The sequence below is a fragment of the Sapajus apella genome, unplaced genomic scaffold (assembly GCF_009761245.1).
Source record: "Sapajus apella isolate SASKATOON/1434 unplaced genomic scaffold, GSC_monkey_1.0 scaffold61, whole genome shotgun sequence".
NCBI classification, from domain to species: Eukaryota; Metazoa; Chordata; class Mammalia; order Primates; family Cebidae; genus Sapajus; species Sapajus apella.
In genome coordinates, this window is record NW_022437001.1 from 389693 (window position 1) to 413086 (window position 23394).

At 41.7% G+C, this 23394-nt stretch overlaps 1 protein-coding gene across 2 annotated transcripts in view; it reads left to right on the forward strand.

The window, feature by feature from the left end:
* Positions 1-23394, forward strand: part of TMEM154 (transmembrane protein 154) — a 58642-nt gene that overhangs the window by 13911 nt on the left and 21337 nt on the right. The window contains exons 1-3 of one of the 2 annotated variants that reach the window (XM_032246403.1): positions 4610-5088; positions 16418-16684; positions 16771-16809. In XM_032246403.1, coding sequence (XP_032102294.1) covers positions 5073-5088; positions 16418-16684; positions 16771-16809 — 322 coding nt within the window. In that variant the 5' untranslated portion in view covers positions 4610-5072. Of the gene's footprint in view, positions 1-4609; positions 5089-16417; positions 16685-16770; positions 16810-23394 lie in introns of those variants that run through there. The other variant, XM_032246402.1, reaches the window with a different exon arrangement.

Below are 23394 nucleotides of genomic sequence, written 5' to 3' on the forward strand. Positions count from 1 at the left end.
TCCCAGCGCCACCGTCTACAGTCCATGAGCAATGGTGTCCCAGCGCCACTGTCTACAGTCCATGCCTAATGGTATTCCAGTGCCACCATCTACAGTCCATGCATAATGGTGTCACAGCACCACCCTCTGTGGTCCGTGAGCAGTGGTGTCCCAGCACCACCATCTGTGGTCCGTGAGCAGTGGTGTCCCAGCACCACCGTCTGCGGTCCATGAGCAATGGTGTCCCAGCACCACTGTCTACAGTCTATGCATAATGGTGTCCCAGCACCACCGTCTGCAGTCCCTGAGTAATAGTGTCCGAGCACCACTGTCTGCGGTCCATGAGTAATGGTGTCCGAGCGCCACCGCCTGCGGTCCATGAGTAATGGTGTCCCAGCGCCACCGTCTGCGGTCCATGAGTAATGGTGTCCAAGTGCCACCATCTGTGGTCCATGAGTAATGGTGTCCCAGCACCATCATCTATAGTCTGTGAGCATTGGTGTTGCAGCTCCACTGAGCGTGGACCATGAGCAACAGTGTCCAAGTGGTATCATCCATCCACTTGAAGTTAGCTTCTCTATGCAAACATAATCAGCCTTTCACAGCCAGGCTGTGTCCTGGTGAGTCTGGTGTGGTTATTCTCATTTTAGTCCCATTCTGTCCCTGGCTATATCACAATCAGATTCCACAGATGCTGAACAATTGATTTTTAAAAAGAGATCAAGAGTTAAACTAATGGTGCATACTCCATTAGTTGGTTCCCAAAGGCTTCTGTGTAGTCTTCTCTAATCACATTTAAAACTAATGAGGACTGTCTTCATGAACAATGGCAAATTAAAATAAAGTCCACTCAGTTATGATTTAACTCAGTAATTCTCAACCTAACATACATACATACCAGAGTTATTTGGGAAGCTTTTAAGAAATACTGTTACCCAGGCCACACCCCCAGATATCCTCAAATAACTAATTTGGTTAGGGCTTAAAAACTTCCCAGGTGATGCTGATGCACAGTAAACGTGGAGAACAACAGGTATGACTGATAGTTAGACACAACTAAATGAGATTGTTTGAGCAACTTCAGCCAGTATGAACTGCAGACCAGCAGCATCGGCACAACCTGATTCCTTGTTAAAAATGCAAATTCTGGCAGGACTTGGTGGTTCATGCCTGTAATCCCAGCACTTTGGGAGGCTGAGGCAGGAGGATCACTTGAACCCAATAGTTTGAGACCAGCCTGGGTAACAAAGTGAGACTCCCTGTCTCTGCAAAAAATACAAAAATTAACCAGACGTGGTGGTTCACGTCTGTAGTCCCACCTGCTTGGTGGGCTGAGGTGGGAGGATTGCTTGAGCCCAGGAGTGCCAGGCCTCGGTAAGCCGTGTTCATACCACTGCACTTCGGGCTGAGCAACCGAGTGAGTGACCTGTCTCCCAGACCTATTACATTACAAACTATAAGACTATGCTCAGCCATCTGTGCTTTAAGAAGCCCTATAGGTGTTTCCAATCCACGCTAAGGTTTGAGGACCACTGGCTTAAAGCACCAAGCTGTTCTATCAGCAATAAGCTTTTCTGGAGAGGCAGATTAAACCCTGGTATGCGTCTCTCTTATTCAGACTTATTCCGGAAGGCATGATGATCACAGTCCTCGCTCAGTATATCCTAGCTAGACTCTCCCTGGTTTTTAAGACTTCGGTGATGATTTTTAAGCTACTGTGTTCTGGCGATAGAGTTGGCAGCTGCTAGGCAAGCCCTTGGCATCCAACTCCCTCTGATTCTTCTCAAATTCACCAAGAAGGAGCATAGAGAAAAAGACGGGGAATGATCTGGTGTGGTTCAGGGGAGGCAAGAAGTGGGCAGGATCTACAGAAGTGAGTTTCAACTTCAGCATCCTGGAGCCATATAGAAAACTGTAAAAAGTATTGAGGCCTGGGTTCTACCCCTAAAGAGTTTGATTGATTATTGATATTTAGAACAGGGTCTTGCTCTGTCACCGAGGCTAGAGTGCAGTGATGTGATCATAGCTCACTCAGCCTTGAACTGGATTCAAGCAATCCTCCTGCGTCAGCCTCCACAGAAGCTGTACCCTCAGGTAGTTTGATGTAATGGGTTTTCGGTATGGTGTGGGCATCAGGCTTTTGAAAGGTGTCTCAGTGATTCTATGTGCAGACTAGGCTGAGAACCACTGGGAGGCTTCTTGGTGTGTTTTTCTCTCCTCCTTCTAACACTAAATCAGGTTTTCGTTGTATACTGAGGTTCAGGAGAGAATGAAAAGGAGTCAGACTTTTGGGTTTGATTTCTTGATCATCCTGAAATTCATACATGTCAGTTACTCCACAAAGCAGGAAAGAGTTTGAAGGCTTGATATCTGACATGTTTTCTTTCATTTCACCATCTGAACTATAAAATTGTTTAAATAATTGGTGCATGGAGTTCACATAATTGACATATGAAAGACTATGGGGCATCTGATTGTGGTCCAACACACTTCGTAACATCCTGAGGTTAGTAGCACTCTCTTGTCATTGTTTTGTTTCACATTGTATTATCAGTGTGACAGTCTTTCCGTCAATTTATAATACTTTCTTCTTCTAACTTTAAAAGTTATAGCTTGATTGCTTTTTTTTTTTTTTACATATCTTTGTGTTTATTAAGATTTTTTTAAAAAAATTTTACTTTAAGTTCCAGGATATATGTGCAGAGTGTGCAGGCTTGTTACACAGGTATACGAGCGCCATGGTGGTTTGCTGCACCTATCAATCTGTCATAAAGGTTTTAAGCCCCACATGCAGTAGGTATTTGTCCTAATGCTCTCCCTCCCCTTGCACCCCACACATGACAGGCCCCAGTGTGTATTGTTCTTCTCTTTGTGTGCATGTGTTCTCATTGTCCAACTCCCACTTATGAGTGAGAACATGCAGTGTTTGGTTTTCTGTTCCTGTGTTAGTTTGCTAAGTTGATGGCTTCCAAATTCATCCATGTCCCTGCACAGGGCGTGATCTCATCCTTTTTTATGATTGCATAGTACTCCATGGTGTATATGTACCACATTTTTTTAATCCATTCTGTCATTGGTGGGCATTTGGGTTGGTTCCATGTCTTTGCTATTGTAAATAGTGCTGCCATAAACATATGCATTGGTTGCACATTTGTTTCACTTTCAGAAAAAGAGAAGTTAGCTAGTTTGCTTCCCTGAGAAGCTGAGCCATTTCCATTTAGTGATGATCCCTGGGCAGGGATAAAGGGGACACTGTGCTGCACCACTGTTAGGGCTGCCAGGCCTCACCTCAAACATTTCTTCCTATTTACAAGGATTTCTCCATACATCCTCACCAGATGTGTGAAAGATGTGTCTGCATGAATATTGTCAATAAGTATTTGTAAGTGACTCTGTACACTGTGCAGTTTATTATCTAGTGATCTTAAGATTTTGGGATTAACAATAAACTGAAGTATTGCAGCTTAGTTTCATCATTCACATGACTGACCACTTCCATTATCTCTTTTTTGTTTTCTTTTGTTTTTGTAAGATGGAGTTTTGCTCTTGTTGCCCAGGCTGGAGTGCAATGGCATGATCTCAGCTTACCACAACCTCCACCTCCCAGGTTCAAGCAATTCTCCTGCCTCCCGAGTAGCTGAGATTACAGGCTTGTGCCACCACACCCGGCTAATTTTGTATTTTTAGTAAAGACGGGGTTTCTCCATGTTGGTCAGGCTGGTCTCGAACTCCTGACCTCTGATGATTCGCCCACCTCGACCTCCCAAAGTGCTGGGATTACAGGCATGAGTCACCACACCCAGCCCATTATCTCTTTAAAATGCTACATTATCTGAGCAGAGAGAAAGAGAAATGGTGAAACGGAGGGAGACTTCCTGAGAGAGTTTGTATTGGAGGTCACTTGTGATGACTGTGACTTGGCCACCTAACAGGGAGGGCTTCTGCCAGATCTGCAGCTTCTGAGGCCACCAGCCTCAGCCCTTGCACCCTGGGATCTGGCAGGGGAGCCACGCAAGACAGACCTTCCCACACCTTTCCGCTTCTAACTTGTCTTCCTTATTTCTTCTCTTCTGTTCTTTTGCTTGTTAATGCCTCTCTCTTTGCCCTCTCACCCTATGTCCTATCTTTGTCTTCTGCAGCTTTGCTAATTTTACCTCTAGCCCCACCTCTTTTACCCTGAAATATGCCAGAATTTAGATAAGGAAGTGAAGCAGCAGTGCTTCCTCATGTTACTACATGAGGAAGTTATACCAGGCAGATTAACCTTCTGTGGAACAGCAGAGAAACAAAGTACAGAGACAGGGGAAAGAGCACAGGTGATGGATAAAGAAAATAAACAAAGACACAAATACCTGGCCTGTGTGTGGTAATTTATGGCTCCTAAAGCATTTTCACAATTATTATTTCATTTACTTTCTTTTTTTTTTTTTTTTTTTTTTTTTGTGACTAAGTCTTGCTCTGTCACCCAGGCTGGATTGCAGTGACGTGATCTTGGCTCACTGCAACCTCCACCTCCCGGGTTCAAGTGATTCTCCTGCCTCAGCCTCTCAAGTAGCTGGGACTACAGGTGTGTACCACCACATCCGGCTAATTTTGTACTTTTAGTAGAGACGGTGTTTCACCATGTTAGCTAGAATGATCTTGATCTCCTGACCTCACGATCCATCCGCCTTGGCCTGCCAAAGTGCTGGGATTCCAGGTGTGAGCCACCGCACCCGGCCCTATTTAATCTACTTTCATGCAAACACTATGGGCTAGACAGAGCAGAAGGCCTACATTTCTGGCTTTTAGGAAATGCAGGATTAGAGGGGGAAGGAATTCTTTCCAGGCGATATGGCTGCAGAAAGCAGCAGCCAGTCTCAAGCCCAGCTCTTCTGATTCAAATCCGGTCTTCCTTCCACGATGCCACAGTTATGTGCTTGGAGTCCTGGAACGCAGCACGGGAAGGACCCCTGTATGTTCTGCAGGGTTCATGTCCAGACATTTCCTGAAGGAGAGTTCTGCCTTCCTCCACAGTGGCTGGAATCCCAAGGCTGTAAAAGGTCACTTTTATCCAAGAAGCCCAGGATGCCTCCCACAGGAAATCTCCACGGATGATTATGGGCCTTAGTCAGCGTTTCTTTAAACAGGCTGTAGCCCCACAAGCGGTGTGTGAGGCTCTACAGTGGGTTCAGGGGGCCCCATGTCCACTGGATTAAGACTGGCTGTTAGCCCATAGGCCATGGGAGGGATACCTGTCATGCTTTGGGGGAAAATCCCTCGAGCTGCCCTCAGGATTTATACTTTTGTGACCCTTGGTGCCTCCTGTGGTTTCCACCTTTTTTTGTACGCTTCTGATTTTCTTAACTCTCACCCTTGTCACCTTGGCAACCCACTCCTGGCTGCTGACCTGATTCCACAGCCCATCCTGGTTTGCCAGCTCCCCTTTTGATGACACTTGATTCCTCCTTGCACAAACTCTTCGAGCCAATCCCCAGTGTTTTCACTTTTCCTCCCTTCGACATCCCAGACTCCCTGCACACCCAGTTCTTCCCTCAGTTTCTGCCAATTCTCATTATGTGAAAACTGGAGGGTTGTCTTGGGGAATTTTTTTTTTTTTTTGAGATGGAGTCTCGCTCTGTTGTCCAGGCTGGAGTACAGTGGTGCAATCTCGGCTCACTGCAACCTCTGCCTCCTGGATTCAAGCGATTCTCCTGCCTCAGCCTCCTGAGTAGCTGGGACTACAGGCACCCACCACCACACCCGCCTAATTTTTATATTTTTAGTAAAGACAAGGTTTCACTATGTTGGTCAGGCTGGTCTTGAGCTCCTGATCTCATGATCTGCCCACCTCGGCCTCCCAAAGTGCTGGGATTACAAGCGTGAGCCACTGCGCCCAGCTGGAGAATTTTTAAGATCAGATCACCTAAGATGCTGTCCTCTCTTACCCTGCACCTAACACCCTCTCATGCTCTCCCCATTTTTAGATACACTGTAGAATGTGCTTGCCTGTGTGCAAACTGAAGGATGAACAGAATCTAAATCTCTATCAATGGGAATAGATTATAATGCGTTCAAATAATGGGGAAAAAACTCTCTATAGTGGAATAATCTTCAAGATAAAATCTTAAGTGAAAAAAGCAAGGGGAAGAAAGCATATAAATTGTGCTACCATTTGTGTTAAAAAAGGAAACAGGAAACAATACTTATACTTGTATATGCATAGAGTTTCTCTCAAAGAAACAGAAACCGTGGTTCCTTCTTGGGAAGGAAAGCGAGTAACTGGGGGAAGGACAGGGTGGCAGTGAAACTTCCTTTCTGACCCTAGCACCCTGTGTAGATCACATATTCAAACCCTTTACTTAAAAACAAGGCAGACACTTTGGAATCAACAGAGACGTGGAAAGAGACTGGACTTTGGGGATCACTCCTTAGTTGTGCTGATCGGAGCATCAGGTCATTAAGGGAAAAGTAATTTACCCAAATTCTACAAGTACAAAGTGGCAGAGCTATGACCAGACCCTCATCTGTTATTTGTCACCTATGCTTGAGGAAATGCACCTTCAAAACCCTCCGTATCAGTAGAAATAAACAATATAAATGACAGGATTGCACCCCAGGGCAAGACATTCTAGATTCAGTTTCTTCATCTGTAAAATGTGGACAATAGAGTTGTGAAGATGGAATTAGATAGCGCATGTTTATCCTAGTGCTTAGCGCATACTAATCATTCAATAAATGCCAGTTACTGTTATTTATTATTTTGAAGCTTTCATAGAGTTGAAGAGAGAGAGAGAGAGAGAGAGAAACAATCCCGATTTTCATTTATTTAAATAGCCACTTGAAGTTCTGAGAGAGCAAATGGTGCTTAATGCAGAAAACATATGTAAGGGCATGTGTGAGGGGATACTGCAGAGAGAACTTACAGCCTCTTTAACTCCACCATTCCACCAAGGGCCACCCATGAACAGCATTGTCTCATGCTGAAAAGTAAATATACACAGCCCAGGACTATCTCGTATGCTTATTTCTGTTTCTCTTTTATTCCTGATTGTCGAGATGCTCCCATTATTCTCGTTAGCTTGTTTTTTTTTTTTTTTTTTTTTTTTCCCCTATTTTCTCTTCACCCAGGGCCACAGATCAAATGGTGACTAAGAGTGCAAAGTGTTCTGGGGACTTCATTGACCTTCCTCAGAGAGGCGCTGAAAAGACCCTGTGCTTCTGGGCAGCTTCGCAGGCAGCGCGTCTGAGCTGAGGAGCCTTAGCAAGAGCCCCAGTAAAGCCGAGGTTTCTGGACACCCTTCCTCTCTCCCGCCTTGTGCCAGAAAGCCACGTCCTAGTATAGGTGACGTGGAGGAACGGGAGCAGGAGATTCCCTCTCGCTCACCACTTTATGGCCAAACTCTATGATTTGCAGGCATTACATTCCTCCCCGAGGGAGGGAAAACACAGCGTGGGGTTATAAGCTCTGGTTCTGCCATCGGCCCCCCTGGTAAGCCTTCAGCCCTCCCTGTGAGCTCTATGATCTTGAGCAAGTGGTATAACCTCTTTACCCTAGCGTCTATCTGAAAAAATGGTGAGGACAAAATGAGATAATGGACAAAAGACAGAGCACAGAGACTGGTTCTTGGTAAATTCTCAAAAAAAGAAGCTGAAATAGTAGGGCAGGTACAGGATTCATAGAAGTAACCAAAGAAAGTAAAGTGAGGGAGGGCACGTCTGGATACCAAGGAAGGTTCACTGACCTTTAGGGACAAGGATTATTACCACCAGCTGCACCAGCCACCAACCATATGTGCCGTTCCACACCCCACACCCAACCTCATCATACCCATGCATACCAGTCTCACTGGCCTAGGTTACCAGTGAAAGATGCTATTTGATCCGGCTGCAGTAGTTCTGAAAGCAGGATGGCTTTAAGGAGGAGGTTTTCTGGAAGACAAATGTCCTTTACTAGTCCAGTGGGATACATGATATATCAAAGGCTTAACATATATGTAAATACATTACCGAGTTACCCAATTTCAAAGACTTATACAGTAGTCCCCCCTTAGCCACAGTTTTGTTTTCGTGGCTTTAGTTACCCATGGTCAACTGTGGCCAAAAATAGTACAGTATAATAAGATAATTTGAGAAAGAGAGAGAGAAATTACATGCACGTACTTTTATTATAATATATTGTTGTAATTGTCCTATTTTATTACTAGTTATTGTTGTTCATTGCTTACTGTGCCCAATTTATAAATTAAACGTTATCATAGGAATGTATAGAAAAAACACAGTATATATGGGGTTCAGTACTACCAATAATTTCAGGCATCTTCTGGGGGCCTTGAAATGTGTTCCCCTTGGATAATGGGGTACTACTATAAATTCAGGACAAAGCCACTTAACTCAGAAGGCAGAGATCAATAAGTGATAGATTTTTATTGATACATAATATTTTACATACTTATAGGGTACATGTGATATTTTTTGTTACATGGATCAAATCTATAATGATCAAGTCAGTGTATTTGGGGTGTCCCTCACTTTAAGTATTTATCATTTCTATGTGTTGAGAACATTTCAGGTCCTGTCTTCTGGCTACTTTGAAATATAAAATATATTATTGTTAACTATAGTCATCCTACTCTACTGTTGAACATTAGAACTTATATTGTCTAGCTAACTGCACGTTTCTACACATTAACCAACCTCTCTTCTTCCCCCACTCTCACCCACACACCCTTCTGGGCCTCTGGTATTTATCACTCTGCTCTCTACCTTCAAAAGATCAACTTTTTTAGCTCCCACACATGAGCAAGAACATAAGATATTTGTGTTTCTGTGCCTGTCTTATTTTACTTAACATAAGGACCTTCAGCTCCATCTATGTTCTGGCCCAAAACGTGATTTCATTCTTTATGTCTGACTAGCATTCCATTGTGTATATACCACATTTTCTTTGTCCACTCATCCATTGATAGATACTTCAGTTGATTTCATATCTTGGCTACTGCGAATAGTGCTGCAATTAACATGCAAGTGCAGGTATTCCTTTGATATATTGATTTATTTTCCTTTGGATAAATACCCAGTAGTGAGATTGCTGGATTGTATGGTAGTTCTATTGTTAGTTTTTTTGAGAAATTGCCATACTGTTTTTCATAGTGGCTGTACTAATTTACATTCCCACCAACGGTGTGTGAGTTCCCTTGTCTCTGCATTCTTGCCAGCATGTATTGCTTTTGCCTTTTCAACAATAACCTTTTTTTTTTTTTTTTTTTTTTTTTGAGGTGGAATCTTGCTCTGTTGTCCAGGCTGGAGTGCAGTGGTGTGGTCTTGGCTCACTGCAACCTCCACTTCCTGGGTTGAAGTGATCCTCCTGCCTCAGCCTCCCAAGTATCTGGGAGTACAGATGTGTGCCACCATGCCCGGCTAATTTTTGTATTTTTAGTAGAGCTAAAAATTTTGTATTTTTAGCTGGCCAGACTGGTCTCCACTCCTGACCTCAGGTGATCCTACTGCCTTGACCTCCAAAAGCGCTGAGATTATAGGTGTGAGCCACTGTGCCCCATAATAACCATTCGAACTAGAGTAAGATAATATCTCATTGTAGTGTTAATTGGTTTTGTTTGTTTTTAGTCTGTACTTCATTTAGTTCTGCTCTGATCTTTATTATTTCTTTCCTTCTACTAATTTTGGGTTTGGTTTGCTCTTACTTTTTTAGTTCCTTGAGATGTATCACTAGATCGTCTATTTAAAATCTTTCTGCTTCTTTGATGTAGGTATTTATTACTATAAACTTCCCTCATAGCACTGCTTTTGCTGTATCCCAAAGGTTTTTGTATGGTGTGTTTCCATTTTTACTTGTTTCAAGCCTTTTAAAAAATTTCTTCTTTAATTTCTTTCTTGACTCAGTGGTCATTCAGGAGCATGTTGTTTAATTTCTACGTATTTGTACAGTGTCCAAGTTCCTCTTGTTATTGACTTGTAGTTTTATCCCATTGTGATCTGAGAAGACATTTGATATGCTTTTAATTTTTAAAAATGTGTTGAGCTTGTTTTGTGTTCTAACATTGTTTATCCTAAAGAATGTTCCATGTGTTGATAAGAAGAATGTATATTCTGGCACTGTTTGATGAAATGTTCTATAAATGTTCCTTTAGGTCCATTTGGTCTAAGGTGCCATTTAAATCCAATGTTTCTTTGTTTTTTAAAAAATCTAAATGATCTTTCTAATGATGAGAGTAGGTGTTCAATTTCTCAACTATTATTGTATTCAATTTCCCAACTACTATCATATTAAATAAATAATATTATTTATTTATAAATAATAAATAAATTTATCATTAAATCAATTATCATTAAATAAATTTTGTTTAATTAATTGTATTTATATTTAATTATAATTATTTATTAATTAATTTTATTTATTAATAAATAAAAATAGTATTTATAAATAAATTTATTATTTATAAATAAATAATCTAATATTTATTTATTTATAAATAATAAATCTAAAATTATATCGATTTAATAATATTTGCTTTATATATCTGGGTACTCCCAGTGTTGGGTGCACATATGTTTAGAATTGCTATATTCTCTTGCTGAATGTATCTCTTTATTATTATATAATGGCCTTTTTTGTCGCTTTCTTCTGTTTTTGACTTGAAGTCTGTTTATTTGATATAAGTACTGCTACTCATGCTTGCTTTTGGTTTCTGTTTGTATGGAATATCTCTTCCCATTTCTTTACTTTCAGTCTATGTGTATCTTTAGAGGTGAGATGAGTTTTTTGTAGGCAGCATACTGTTGTGTTATGTCTGTGTGTTTTTTAAATCCATTCAGCCAGTCTGTATCTTTTAAGCAGACAGCTTAATCCATTGACAGTTAAGGTTATTATTTATATATGAGGGCTTCTTCCTCCCATTTTATTAATTGATTTCTGGTTGTTTTGTCTATCCATTGTTCCTTTCTCTCTTATTTGCCATTATTATTGTTTTGTGGTTTTCTGTAGTGGTAACATTTAAATCTTTTCTGTGTATTTGTGGTTGCTCTACCAGTGGGTTTTGTATTTTCATGTGTTTCATGATGATAGATATTGTTCTTAGGCTTCTCAGTGGATTCCCTTAAACATTTCTTTTTAGGGTCAGTCTAGTAGTAATGAATTCTCTCAGCTTTTGCATGTCTGGGAAAGACTTTGTTTTTGAAGGATAACTTTGCTGGGTATATAGTCCTTGGTTGAGAGGGTTTTTGTTGTTTTGTATTCTTTTCTTTCAGCCCTTTGAATATATCATCCCATTCTCTCCTGGCCTGTAAGATTTCTGCTGAGAAAGTAACTGTTAGTCTGATAGGGGTTCCTTTATAGGTAACTAGATGCTTTTCTCTTGCTGATTTTAGATTCTTTTTTGTCTTTGATGTTTGACAGTTTGACTATAATGTGCTATGGAGAAGTCCTTTCTTGAATTGTATCTATTTGGATAATTCTGAGCTTCCTGTATCTGGATGTCTAAATCTCTTGCTAGACTTGGGAAGTTTAATCTATTCTATCATTAAATAGGTTTTCTTTTTCTTTTTTTTTTTTAAGGCAGGATCTGGCTCGTTGCTGAGGCTGAAGTGCAGTGGCATGATCTCAGCTCACTGCAACCTCTGCCTCCAGGGCTTAGACAATCCCCCTGCCTCAGCCTCCTGAGTAGCTGGGATTACAGGAGCAAGCCACCATGCCCAACTAATTTTTGTATTTTTAGTAGAGATGGAGTTTTACCATGTTGCCCAGGCTGGTCTTGAACTAATGAGCTCAAGCAATCTGCCTGCCTCGGCCTCCCAAAGTGCTTGGATTACAGGCATGAGCCACTGCACCTGGCCTTGTTTCATTAAATAGGTTTTCTAACACTGATTTTCTCTTTGCCTTCTGCTTTATGGTATTCCATATGTCACATAGGCTTTGCTTATTTCTTTATTTTTATCTGACTAGGTTATTTCCAAAGACCTGTCTTCAAATTCTAAGATTTTTTTCCTTCTGCTTGATCTAGTCTATTGTTGAAGCCGTCAAATGTATTTTATTTGATTTGATTAATTCTTCAGGTCCAGATTTTTTTTTTTTATCTCTATCTCTTTGGTGAATTTCTCTCATTCATATCCTGAATTATTTTTTAATTTTGGCTATTGTTTTTCTGTATCCTCTCATATCTCATTGAACTTCTTTAGAATAAACAATTTGAATTCTTTTTCTGGAATTTCATAAATATCTTTTTGATTGAAATCTGCTGCTGGAGAATTATTATGTTCCTTTGCAGGCATCATATTTTTCTGCTTTTCCATGTTTCTTTTGTCCTTGTATTGATATCTGTATATCAGGTACAACAGTTGCTTCTTTCAATTTTTTGGTTTTACTTTCATAGGGGAGAACTTTTTCCTCCCGTATGAAAGCAAGGTGTATCTATGATGTTGGTTATGTAGGGTGCTTTGGCTTTGATTCTGGGTAGGTACATTAATGTAGTCTCCATATGGTTTCTTCTGCTGGAACCAGTGTGAGTAGTATCTGTGGCTTCCCAGCAGCTTAGGATGTGGTTGTTAGTGAAGGCTGTGGTGAAGTTTTACTGGGAACTGGAATACCAGGTGGGCCAGTCTTCAGGCCCCAGTGGTGACAGAGGTGGGCTGGGCATATCTGTCCTTGGTCCCAAGGCAGCGTACACTGGCACTGGTATTAATGTGTCCAGGCAGGCTGGTTCTTGGGCCTCCAGGTGTCTTGCTTAGGTGCTAGGAATGGTAGTGGCTAACCAGGTAGGTAGGCAGATTCTTAGGCCCCTAAGCAGCAGATACAGCATGGGTATTGGCACTGTCAGCGGCAGGACCACACTCTGGGTCCCAAGTAGCCTGTGCTGGTTTTGGTAGTGGTTGCAATGGACTGTGCAGGCCAGTCCCTAGGCCTGTAGGTGGTACATGAGGGTGGATGCCATCTATGATAGTAGCAGCAGTGTGGGTAAGCCCAATGTCAGGCCCCTGGGAGGAATACTGTGGTGCCAGTGGTGATGGACTGGGCTTAGCAATCACCAGGCCCCAAATGACATGCTCAAGTACTGGACTGGGAGAGAGCTGGCCTGTGCAGGCCTGTTCTTCAACTCTCTAGTGATGCATGCAGTATTTGGCTGTGATAGGCAGGGGTGAAGCAATCCCCAGGCTACTGATAGAAAGCTCATGTGGAAGCAGCAGTGACTATACTGCTGCCTGCTACTGCAGAGGATGGGATTGCTTTTGGTGGGAGCAACCAAAAGCAGCCAGCTGGGGCAGGGACATGTTTTGCTCATGCTTTGGCCCTAGCAGCAGCAGTTTATAGCAGCAATAGCTACAGACAGTGGAGTTTGTCCTTGAGACACATAAACATGTGTGAGCGCCTCTCTGCTGGCTGGGGGTGGGGGAGGGGTGCTGCCAGTGGCTCCAACCTTGGCCCTGGCAGCAGCAGCCAGCAGCAGTGCTGGCTGCACACAGGGTGTGTCAAAGGGGCTCCAGAGACTTGGAGATGCAGGGGCTGTTGGGCCCTAGGACCAGATACAGTCTAGTGGGGGCTGAGCCCTCAAAGTAGCACTGTGCTGTAGCCATAGGGCTCAGGGGTGTGTGGGACTCAGCACGAGGTCCCTCTCTGGAGCAGTGCCATTGCACAGTCTACAGGCAGCCCTCGATGTTAGTCTCAGGGCCTGTGAGGGTTGGCGGGCTCTCCCATGAATAGGCTGCAGGAGTCTGCAGTGGAAATATGGACCACTTACCCTTTCCCCATATTGGGGAGCCTCTCCAGGCTCCCAGTCAGTCTCAGCCAAAAAGGGTGCCTCATTTCCCTCTCCTTCCTTGCTTTAAGTGTTTTCTGTCACTACTCTGTTGAATTCCAGTGTTCTCTCTTAAATGATCAATTCCAAATGTAGCTTATCTACTCACTATTTTTGTTCCTTTTTTTGTGGAAGAGATGAGTGCCAGATGCATCTACCCAGCCGGCTTGAAGCCCCTCCTCTCTTCAAAAATTGGTAGTTTTTTTCAATCCTGCCATTGGCATATATGTGTAAGAAACACCAGGGACTTTACTCTGCAGTTTGTAATTGATTCTGATGGCTTGGGGTTGCATTTACTAAAGGGATTATCAAATGAATTCCCTGCTGTGGGAGACTGAAGTATTTATTCATGTAATCAACACAATTAGATTCTTACTGTCTTAGCTCAGATGCCATGGCAAAATAATACAAACTGCAAGGCTTAAACACCAGACATTTATTACTCACAGTTCTGGAGGCTGGGAAGTTCAAGACCAAGGTGCTGAAAGACTCAGTATTTGGTGAGAACTCTCTTCCTGGCCTGTACTCACTACCTTCTTTCCGTATCCACACATGGCAAGGAGACAGAACTCGGGTTTCTTTATCTTCTCATAGAAGCAATAATCCCATCATAGGGGCCCCACTCTCTTGATCTCATCTAAACCTAAGGACCTCTCAAAGCCCTCACCTCTTAGCCCTAATCCATCACATTGAGTATTAGGGCTTCAGTATTTGAATTTGAGGGGAATCAAACATTCAATTCATAGCAATGACCAAACATTTTTATTGTTTCAACCAAAATCAGAGGACTCTGTTGTCATGGGATTATGGCAATATTATCATGGGATGATAAAGATAGATGAACTATTGAATTGGCTCTGCGATGTCCAGTTCGATCATTCTATACAGTGATTGCCTAACCTATACTGCGGAGTGTGGTTTAAAGCAGCTGACTTCTCTATTTGCATAGCTCCTTTCACCTTAGAAGAACTTTCCTGTAAATTATCTCATTTGATAAGTTTTCTGTAGCATAAACTTACAAGGTATTTTCCTCACTTGGCCCTTCTGAAAGGTAGGCAACATTATATGATATTAGGACCAAGACCTTGAGCTCACCTTACCCGTGACTACTACTTAGACAGGTAAGGGAAGGTTTTTCAAACAGTCATCAAGTCAGTATCCTTTCCCATCCTGAAGGTTTTTCTTTTCCTTTCTTTCTTTCTTTCTTTCTTTTTTTTTTTTTTGGTCAGAGTTTTGCTCTCATTGCCCAGGCTGATGTGCAATGGTGCGATCTTGGCTCACTGCAGCCTCTGCTTCCTGGGTTCAAGTGATTCTCTTGCCTCAGCGTCCCAAGTAGCTGGGATTACAGGCATGCACCACCATGCCTGGCTAATTTTTGTATTTTTAGTAAAGACAGGGTTTCACCATGTTGGTAAGGCTGACCTTAAACTCCTCAAACTGCCTCAAACTCCTGACTTCAGGTGATCTGCCCTCCTCAGCCTCCTAAAGTATTGGGGTTACAGGCGTGAGCCACTACACCGAGCCAGGATGGTTTTTCAATATACTCTGAGGTTCAAATAGAATGGAGTTGCTTACAGTTTGACCTTAGAGAAAGCTCTACAGATGTATGTAATAAGTTTAAATATTGATATCATTTCCTTAGTCCCTAAGGGAACTGCCCCTTGAGAATTTTACTTTACCGATGAGATATGCATCATATTTTTATTTAGAGTCCAGGAGGATTACTGTCAGATAATTTCAGAAGCAGATTCAGCTCTATGCAGACTGAGCTTATATTGTATAAGCTTATTTCGTATAAGCTTATACTGTAATCTGAGCAATCAATTCATTTTCAAAGATTTATTTCCCATTAATAGGTAACCTTTTATTTAAATTATAGGACATAGACAGGGCGCAGTGGCTCACACCTGTAATCCCAGCACTTTGGAAAGCTGAAACAGGTGAATCACTTGAGGCCAGGAGTTCGAGACCAGCCTGGCCAACATGGTGAAACCCTGCCTCAACTAAAAATACAAAGATTAGCTTTATATGGTGGCACACACCTGTAATCCCAGCTACTCTGAAGGCTGAGGCACGAGAATTGCTTGAACCTGGGAGGTGGGGGTTGCAGTGAGCTGAGATGGTGCCACTGCACTCCAGCCTGGGCAATGGAGCAAGACTCCATCTCAAAAAAAAAAAAAAAAAAAAATTAGGACACAGACTGCATTTCTTTACATCTAAAAGTGCTGTATGGCATGTACTTAATTTTTAGTAAATGTGAATTCAAATGTATTCAGGCATTTTATTAAAATATTATCATACCCTATAGGAGATATCCTGGAATATCACATGACTTAGCTTGGAAAATCACCCTTGATGTAAGGAAGCTTCCTAATGCCCTTTGCTTAGGTGTGTCTAAAATGTCTGGTCAATGCAAAACTGCCTACCTTTGTGCAAGGTTTTTCTCTGAGCTCTGATTTCACATTCACTATACTCCCAGCTTGAGCTTCATTTATGTTAAATCAATGTTCTGTGTCACACTTAGCTTGGAGGCCAAGTATAGTGGATCAAGTTTATTACGGATGTATCTAGGAATAATTTAAAAATTATTGACACTATAACATACTAACTTTGTCTCCATGGTAACCTCAATTTTGTATCTGTTCCCATAGGGAATGATGAGGAATTAGAACTCTCAGGAGATACAACTGAGGCATCAGAAATACCAAATGAAGGGACTGTTCTACATTTGGTCACATTTGCTGCAGTGACCACCACAGAAACATTAACTGCAAATATGAATTCTACCGACATTGCCCCAAACGAAAATCAGTTAGAGTTTATACTAATGGTGTTGATCCCATTGATTTTATTGGTCTTCTTACTTTTATCCGTGGTATTCTTTGCAACATGCTATAAAAGAAAAAGAACTAAACAAGGTAAGTATTTGGTGTATTTGCATTTTCAAAAAATTGCTTCACGTGTTAGCAATCAATAAAACAAAATTTTCTTTGCTTTTATACAGAATCTTCTAGCCAAGGATCTCAGAGTGCTTTACAGACATGTGAGTATTATCCTAAAACCTGCTTACAGTTGGGGGTGAGATTGGAGAAGGAGCTGAGATGTTTTAAAATTAAGCAATGAGAACTATATACAACAGTAAGTGTTAAGTAATATATTTTAATGAAACTTTCCAGAAGTGAATACATGCATACTCCTTTCCTTAAAAAAAAAAGAAGTTTTCAGCCTAAATTGAATTTTAAAATACAGGCACACCTTGTTTTGTTGTACTTTGCTTTACTGCACTTTACAGGTATTGCTTTTTTTTCTCTTTAAAAAATTGAAGTTTTGTGGTCACCCTTCCATTGAACCAGTCTGTCGGTACCATTTTTTTTTCAACTGCAGGTGTTTACTTTGTGTCTCTGCATTACATTTTGATAATTCCCACAATATTTCAAATGCTTTCAATATTACTGTGCCTCTTATGGTGATCTGTGATCAGTGGTCTCTGATGTTACTGTTGTCATTGTTTTGGGGTGCCTGAAACCACGCTCATGGAAGACAGTGAACTTAACTGATAAACATTGTGTGTGTTCTGACTGCTACACCAACAGGCCATTTCCCCATCTCTCTCCCTGTCTTCAGGACTCTTTATTTCCTGATACAGAACAATATTGAAATTAGGCCAATTCATAACCCTACAATGGCATCTAAGTGTTCAAATGAAAGGAAGAGTCACTTATCTCTTACTTTAAGTGAAAAGCTAGAAATGATCAAGCCTTGTGAGGAAGACAAGTGGAAAGCTGAGATAGGCTGAAAACTAGGCCTCTTGTGCCAAATATTTAACCAAGCTGTAAATACAATGAAAAAGTTCTTGCAGGAAACTAAAAGCAAAGCTGTATTATTGTTGATATAGAGAAAGTTTTAGGGGTCTGTGTAGAAGATCAAATCAGTCACAGCATTCCTTTAAGCCTAATCCGGAGTGAGGCCCTAATTCTCTAATTCTACAAAGGCTGAGAGAAGTGAGGAAGCTGCAAAGGAAAAATTGGAAGCTAGCAGCGGGTGGTTCATGAGGTTTAAGGGACAAAGCCATTTCTAAAACATAAAAGTACAAGATGAAGCAGCAAGCACTGATGTAGAGCTGCAGCAAGTTGTCCAGAAGACCTAGTTCAAATCATTGATGAAGGTGGCTACACTCAACCATAGATTTTCGATGTAGATGAAACAGCCCTCTATTAAAAGAAGATGCCATCTGGCTAGGCATGGTGACTCACGTCTGTAATTCCAGCACTATGGGAGGCTGAGGTGGATCATTTGAGGTCAGGAGTTTGAGACCAGTCTGGCCAACATGGTGAAACCCTGCCAGTACTTAAAAAAAAAAAAAAAAAAAAAAAGTGGCATCTAAGACTTTAAAAGCTTGAGAGGAGAAGTCACTGCCTGGCTTCAAAGTTTCAAAAGATATACTGACTCCCTTGTTAGAAGCTAATGCAGTTGGTGACTTTAAGTTAAAACCAATTCTTATTTACCATTCTGAAAATCTGGCACCCCTTAAGAATTATGCTAAATCTACTCTGCCTGTGCTCTGTAAGTGAAGCAACCAAGCCTGGATGTCAGCACGTTTGTTTATAGCATAGTTTACTGCATATTTTAAGCCCACTATTAAGACCTACTGCTCAAAATACAAGATTCCACTAAAAATATTACTACTCATTGACAATGCACCCGGTCATTCAAGAGCCCTGATGGAGCTATACAAGAAGACTAATGTTGTTTTCATGCCTGCTAATACAACATCCATTCTGCAGCCCATGGATTAGGAAGTCATTTTGAAGGTCAAGTCTTATTGTTTAAGACATACATGTTGTAAGGCCATAGCTGCCATAGATGGTGAGTCCTCTGATAAATCTAGGAAGAAATCTTCTGGGAAGAATTCACCACTCTAGATGCCATTAGGAACATTTCCTCTTCATAGGAGGAAGTCAAAATATCAGCATCAACAGGGTTTTAGAAGAAGTTGATTCCAACACCCATGGATGACTTTGAGGGGTTCAAGTCTTGAGTGGAGAGGTCACTGCAGATGTGATAGAAATAGCAAGAGAGCTAGAATAAGAAGTGAAGCCTGAAGATGTCATGGAATTGCTGCAATCTAATGATAAAACTAAGTTGCTGAGAAATTGCTTCTTCTGAATGAACAAAGAAAATATTTTTTAAGATGTCTTCTCCTGGTGAAGATTCCATGAACACTGTTGAAATGAAAACAGAGGATTTAGAATATTCCATAAACTTAGTTGGTAGACCAGCGGCAGGATTTGTGAGAATTGTCGCCAATTGTAAAGAATTTTATTTTGGGTAAAATGCTATCAAACAGCATCATATGCTACAGAGAAATCTTTGTGAAAGAGAGTCAATCAATGTGACAAATTTCTTTGTGATCTTACAATAAGACATTGCCACAGCCTTCCCAGCCATCAGCAACCACCACCCTGATTAGTCAGCAGCCATCAACATCAAGTCAAGACCTGCCACCAGAAGAATAATTATAGCTCGCTGAAGGCTCAGACGATCATTAGCATTTTTAGCAATAAAGTATTTTAAATTAAGGTATGTACATTGTCTCTGTAGACACAATGTCATTGCACACTTAATAGACTGCATTATAGGAAAAACACAACTTTTTTATGTATTTCAGAACCAAAAAATTAATGTTACTTGCTTTATTGCAATACTCACTTTGTTGCAGTGGTCAGGACCTGAACCTGCATATTTCTGGGAGAGGCTTTTCTATTGCTGCCATCTTTGTTCCTAATCCAGATGAGAGTCCTGTACAATTTTGGCCAATAAGCCAGTATAACATTACTCATCACTGCGGAAAGGGAAAGGCTGATCAAGGAGTGGGTCAGATTAGGGTTAGGGATTGGAAAGCTAGAGGGCTTGGGGTGATCACCACTGGAAGAGCATTCTTCCATCTATACTTCTGTCACAGATTTTATTTTCTCCCCCACCCCATATCCTGATTTGATCTTGAAAAGTCCTGGAGGAAGCATTGTCCTGGTTCCCATTGAAGCTATGCTAACTTTTATAATCAAATTCTCCAACCATCTAAAGACTGTAACGTCAATCTGAAAACCAATTAGATAGAAAATTCCCTCAGTCAGAGACCCACTTTGAGAGTATTCAGCTCTGATTCAAGAAGCATCCGGTGCAAGGATTCAGGGCAGTTCTAGAACCAAAGCAGACTTGGATACTTTTGACTTGTGTTAGTAAAACTCACTCTGATTAGATTTTTAAGTTGAAGGCTTTCTAGTCTTGCCAAAAAGTTACTCAAAGGATAGGAACTTCTCTAATATGATACGTAGTCATACATGTATACAAAACTCACTTTATGTCCCTCACACCCACTACAGAGCACCTCTGGCTTTGGGGCCATGGCCTTGTCCCACATGCCTCTCTCACTGTCCCTGTGCTAGAGGAACATTTCATAGACAGCAGATGAGGCCAATGTGAGCTGGGGAAGAAGCCCCAAAGAATATTTCCTTTCATGGCAGAAGCTGATATAATAGATTTCAAGGAAGTAGGAAATACACATGTTTCTCCACTGCTTGAAATTTCAGGATTTCCTAATAACATGGTCATATGAAGTCTTCTTTCTAAGCTTAAAAAAAAAAAAAAAAAAAAAACAGAGCTTTTTAAATTTTTTTAAATTCAGGGAAAGTCATCATTTCCTTCCCCAAACATGGCCCCACTGCTGGTTTTGCCTAATGGAGTCAAGGGGTGGGGGATGTTGGAGGTATCCCCTCACATGGCGAGTCTCTTAGGCTCCAAGTCCAGAAGTTGATTTTTCATTGAATTTCTCTGTGAAAGTCTCATGGCTCAAAAGCCACTTACAAGTGAGAGCCAGCCTCAACCTCGGACATGGCCCATGTATGCTGCACCGTAACCACACTTGAAGTATTTGTTGTTCCCAGAACATGGCTTGACTTTCAGGATACCTCCATGCCTGGTTGATACTATTTCTTCTGTCTGGAATTTCCTTCTTGTCTGCTTGGCAAACTGCCACCCCATTTTCCAGGGCCCAGGTCTGTTTTTGTTTTATTTAAGACACAAGGCCTCACTCTGTCACCCAGGCTAGAATGCGGTGGCACAATCATAGCTCACTACAATCTCAAACTCATGGGCTCAAGCAATCCTCCCATTACTCTGAGCTAATCCTCAGAGTAGCTGGTACTACAGACCTGTGCCACCGTGCCTGGGTAGTTTTTTTATATTTAAAAAAAAATGTTTTGTAGAGACAGAGTCTTGCTATATTTCTCAGGCAAGTCTCAAAATCCTGGGCTCAAGTGATCCTCCACCTCAGCCTCCCAAAGCACTGGGATCACGGATGTGAGCCACTGCACTCCCCTGCTAGGGCCCAGTTTTTAAGAAGACTTGAATAATCCCTCCCTAGGTAAAATAAATTACAACCTCTTCTGTGCTCTCAGAAAACTTTGTTCACATTGTTGTTCACAGCATTTACGTTTGTCGTAAGTTGGTGACTTGTCTGCCTCCCTCCCTCCTTCCCTCCCTCCTCCCTCCCTCCTCCGTTCCCTTCCTTCCCCTCCCCTCCCCTCCCCTCCCCTCCCCTCCCCTCCCCTTTCTTTTCTTTCCTTTCTTTTCTTTTCTCTTCTTTCTTCTTTTCCTTATTTTCTTTCTGGTTTATGTTTTTTTGTTGTTTTTTTTTTTGTATTTTTAGTAGAGACGGGGTTTTGCCATGTTGACCAGGATGGTCTCGATCTCTTGACCTCGTGATCCACCCGCCTCGGCCTCCCAAAGTGCTGGGATTACAGGCTTGAGCCACCGCACCCGGCCTGGTCTATGTTGTTATTAAGGCCCAAGAGAACCAAGAGCTTGTCTTATTTGTCTTGTGTGACAATGTGGCATTCAGGTTGAGAGTCCAGACTCACCACACACACTGCTTGATTGGCTTGCACTTGCTGGCACTGTGACTCTGTGATTCAGTTTCCTCATTTGTAAAATTGGCAGATTCAATACCTACCTCATAGAATTGTGAGAATTAAATGGTTTATATAGGCAAATCTCTTAGAAAAAAATCAGTACCTGGTGTAAGTGCTAAGTGCTAGTTTATTATCTCCCTTTACCTAACTCAGTGCCTAGCCCAACACACACTAGCTGCTTGTACATGTTTGTTGAATAAATGAGTTCATTAAAGAATGTCAGGATGTTTTTTAAAGAACATCTACTCTTAGGGGTAAAGTCAAATCTGTACAATATCCTTACTGTGAATTGGCACATCGTTAAATATGCCTCACTTTAGAAAACACAACAGAGAAAAAGAATTTCAAAACAATTGGCTTATCACAAAAGTTTTTGATAGAGAGTTTTATTTGAATTTTTTTCTTTTACCAGCCAATGCTTTAATACAGACGTGGTCACTAGCTGCTTAAAGATGGATATCTTTTAAGAAAAACTGAATGCTGAAAGTTAATAAAAGCAAAATATTTACATTAACAAAATTTGATTTTTTTTAAGGTAAAATACAATTATCATGGAAGGTCAGACCAGCATTTTGCTTGGAAAGCTCCCAAAGAAATACTTTATGGGAGGGCATGGATACCTGTACACGTGATGTCCCCGGGAAAGTTAGAAGCAGACACAGTGGGTCTTTCCCCGCATTGATAGAGCCTGGTCTGTTATACTACACCAGGAAATAAGTCTTTAAATGTGACAGCTGGACAGAATTTGGCCAAAACTTTTAGAACATTTCATCCAATTGGAAATTACTTTTTCCTTTGGGCTTGTCCATTTCATGTCCAGGGAAAGGGAAACATTATGCAGTAATGTGATGTTGTGCTATCATTCTTCCTAGCCCTCCAGGCATTAAATTTGCAGTGTCTTGATGTGAGAGATCTCTCTGAAAGAGCTGCAGGGAAAACAGCTGGCCATAAACCACCACTTTAAACAGGCTTGGCTACATGATGCCTGGCTTGCTCAGTAAATCTTCCAGAAAGGGACTCTTTCTCTTGCTCAATGCTCAGCAGGGAAACAAGATAAGGGAGCCAGAGCTCCTGTAGCTCCTGCCCTCCCCCAGCCTCCACCAGACAATCCCACTATTGAATGCACAGGGGAGAGGGTCTGAGAGGAGGGTACTGTCAGGCTAAGTGAGGGTGATGTAGGAACTGAAGGAGGAGGACAAAGTGGGTCGGAGGAGATGAAATGGAAGGATTGTTGGACGGAAAATGGAAGAGGGCATTTGAGATGGGGCTGTGTAAGAGCTGCATTTGCCTCCTGGTTGCAAAGGGAGTAGGTGGCTATTCATAAATAGATATAGGCCAGGTGGAGTGGAGCAGGCAGGGGCTGATTGCCGAGGACAAGTAATTGGTCTCCCTCCTGGTTTAATGCTCTGCTCTTTGTGTGCTCTCCCAGATGTTTTTCTGTTGCCATGGTGGCCGGAGCAGAGGTAATAGCCATGGAGCAGCAAAGATGAGGCCACCAAAGGCCTTTTGCTCCGTTTTAATACTGATTACAGGAGCTTCACATTTGGTGCATCTGGACCCCTTCTGTAATGGCTTTTAAAACTTTTCCATCATCTGCATGCAGGCTAGCTTTTGCTCACCCTGAAGCCTGTGGGGAACCTGGATTATAAAGATAAATC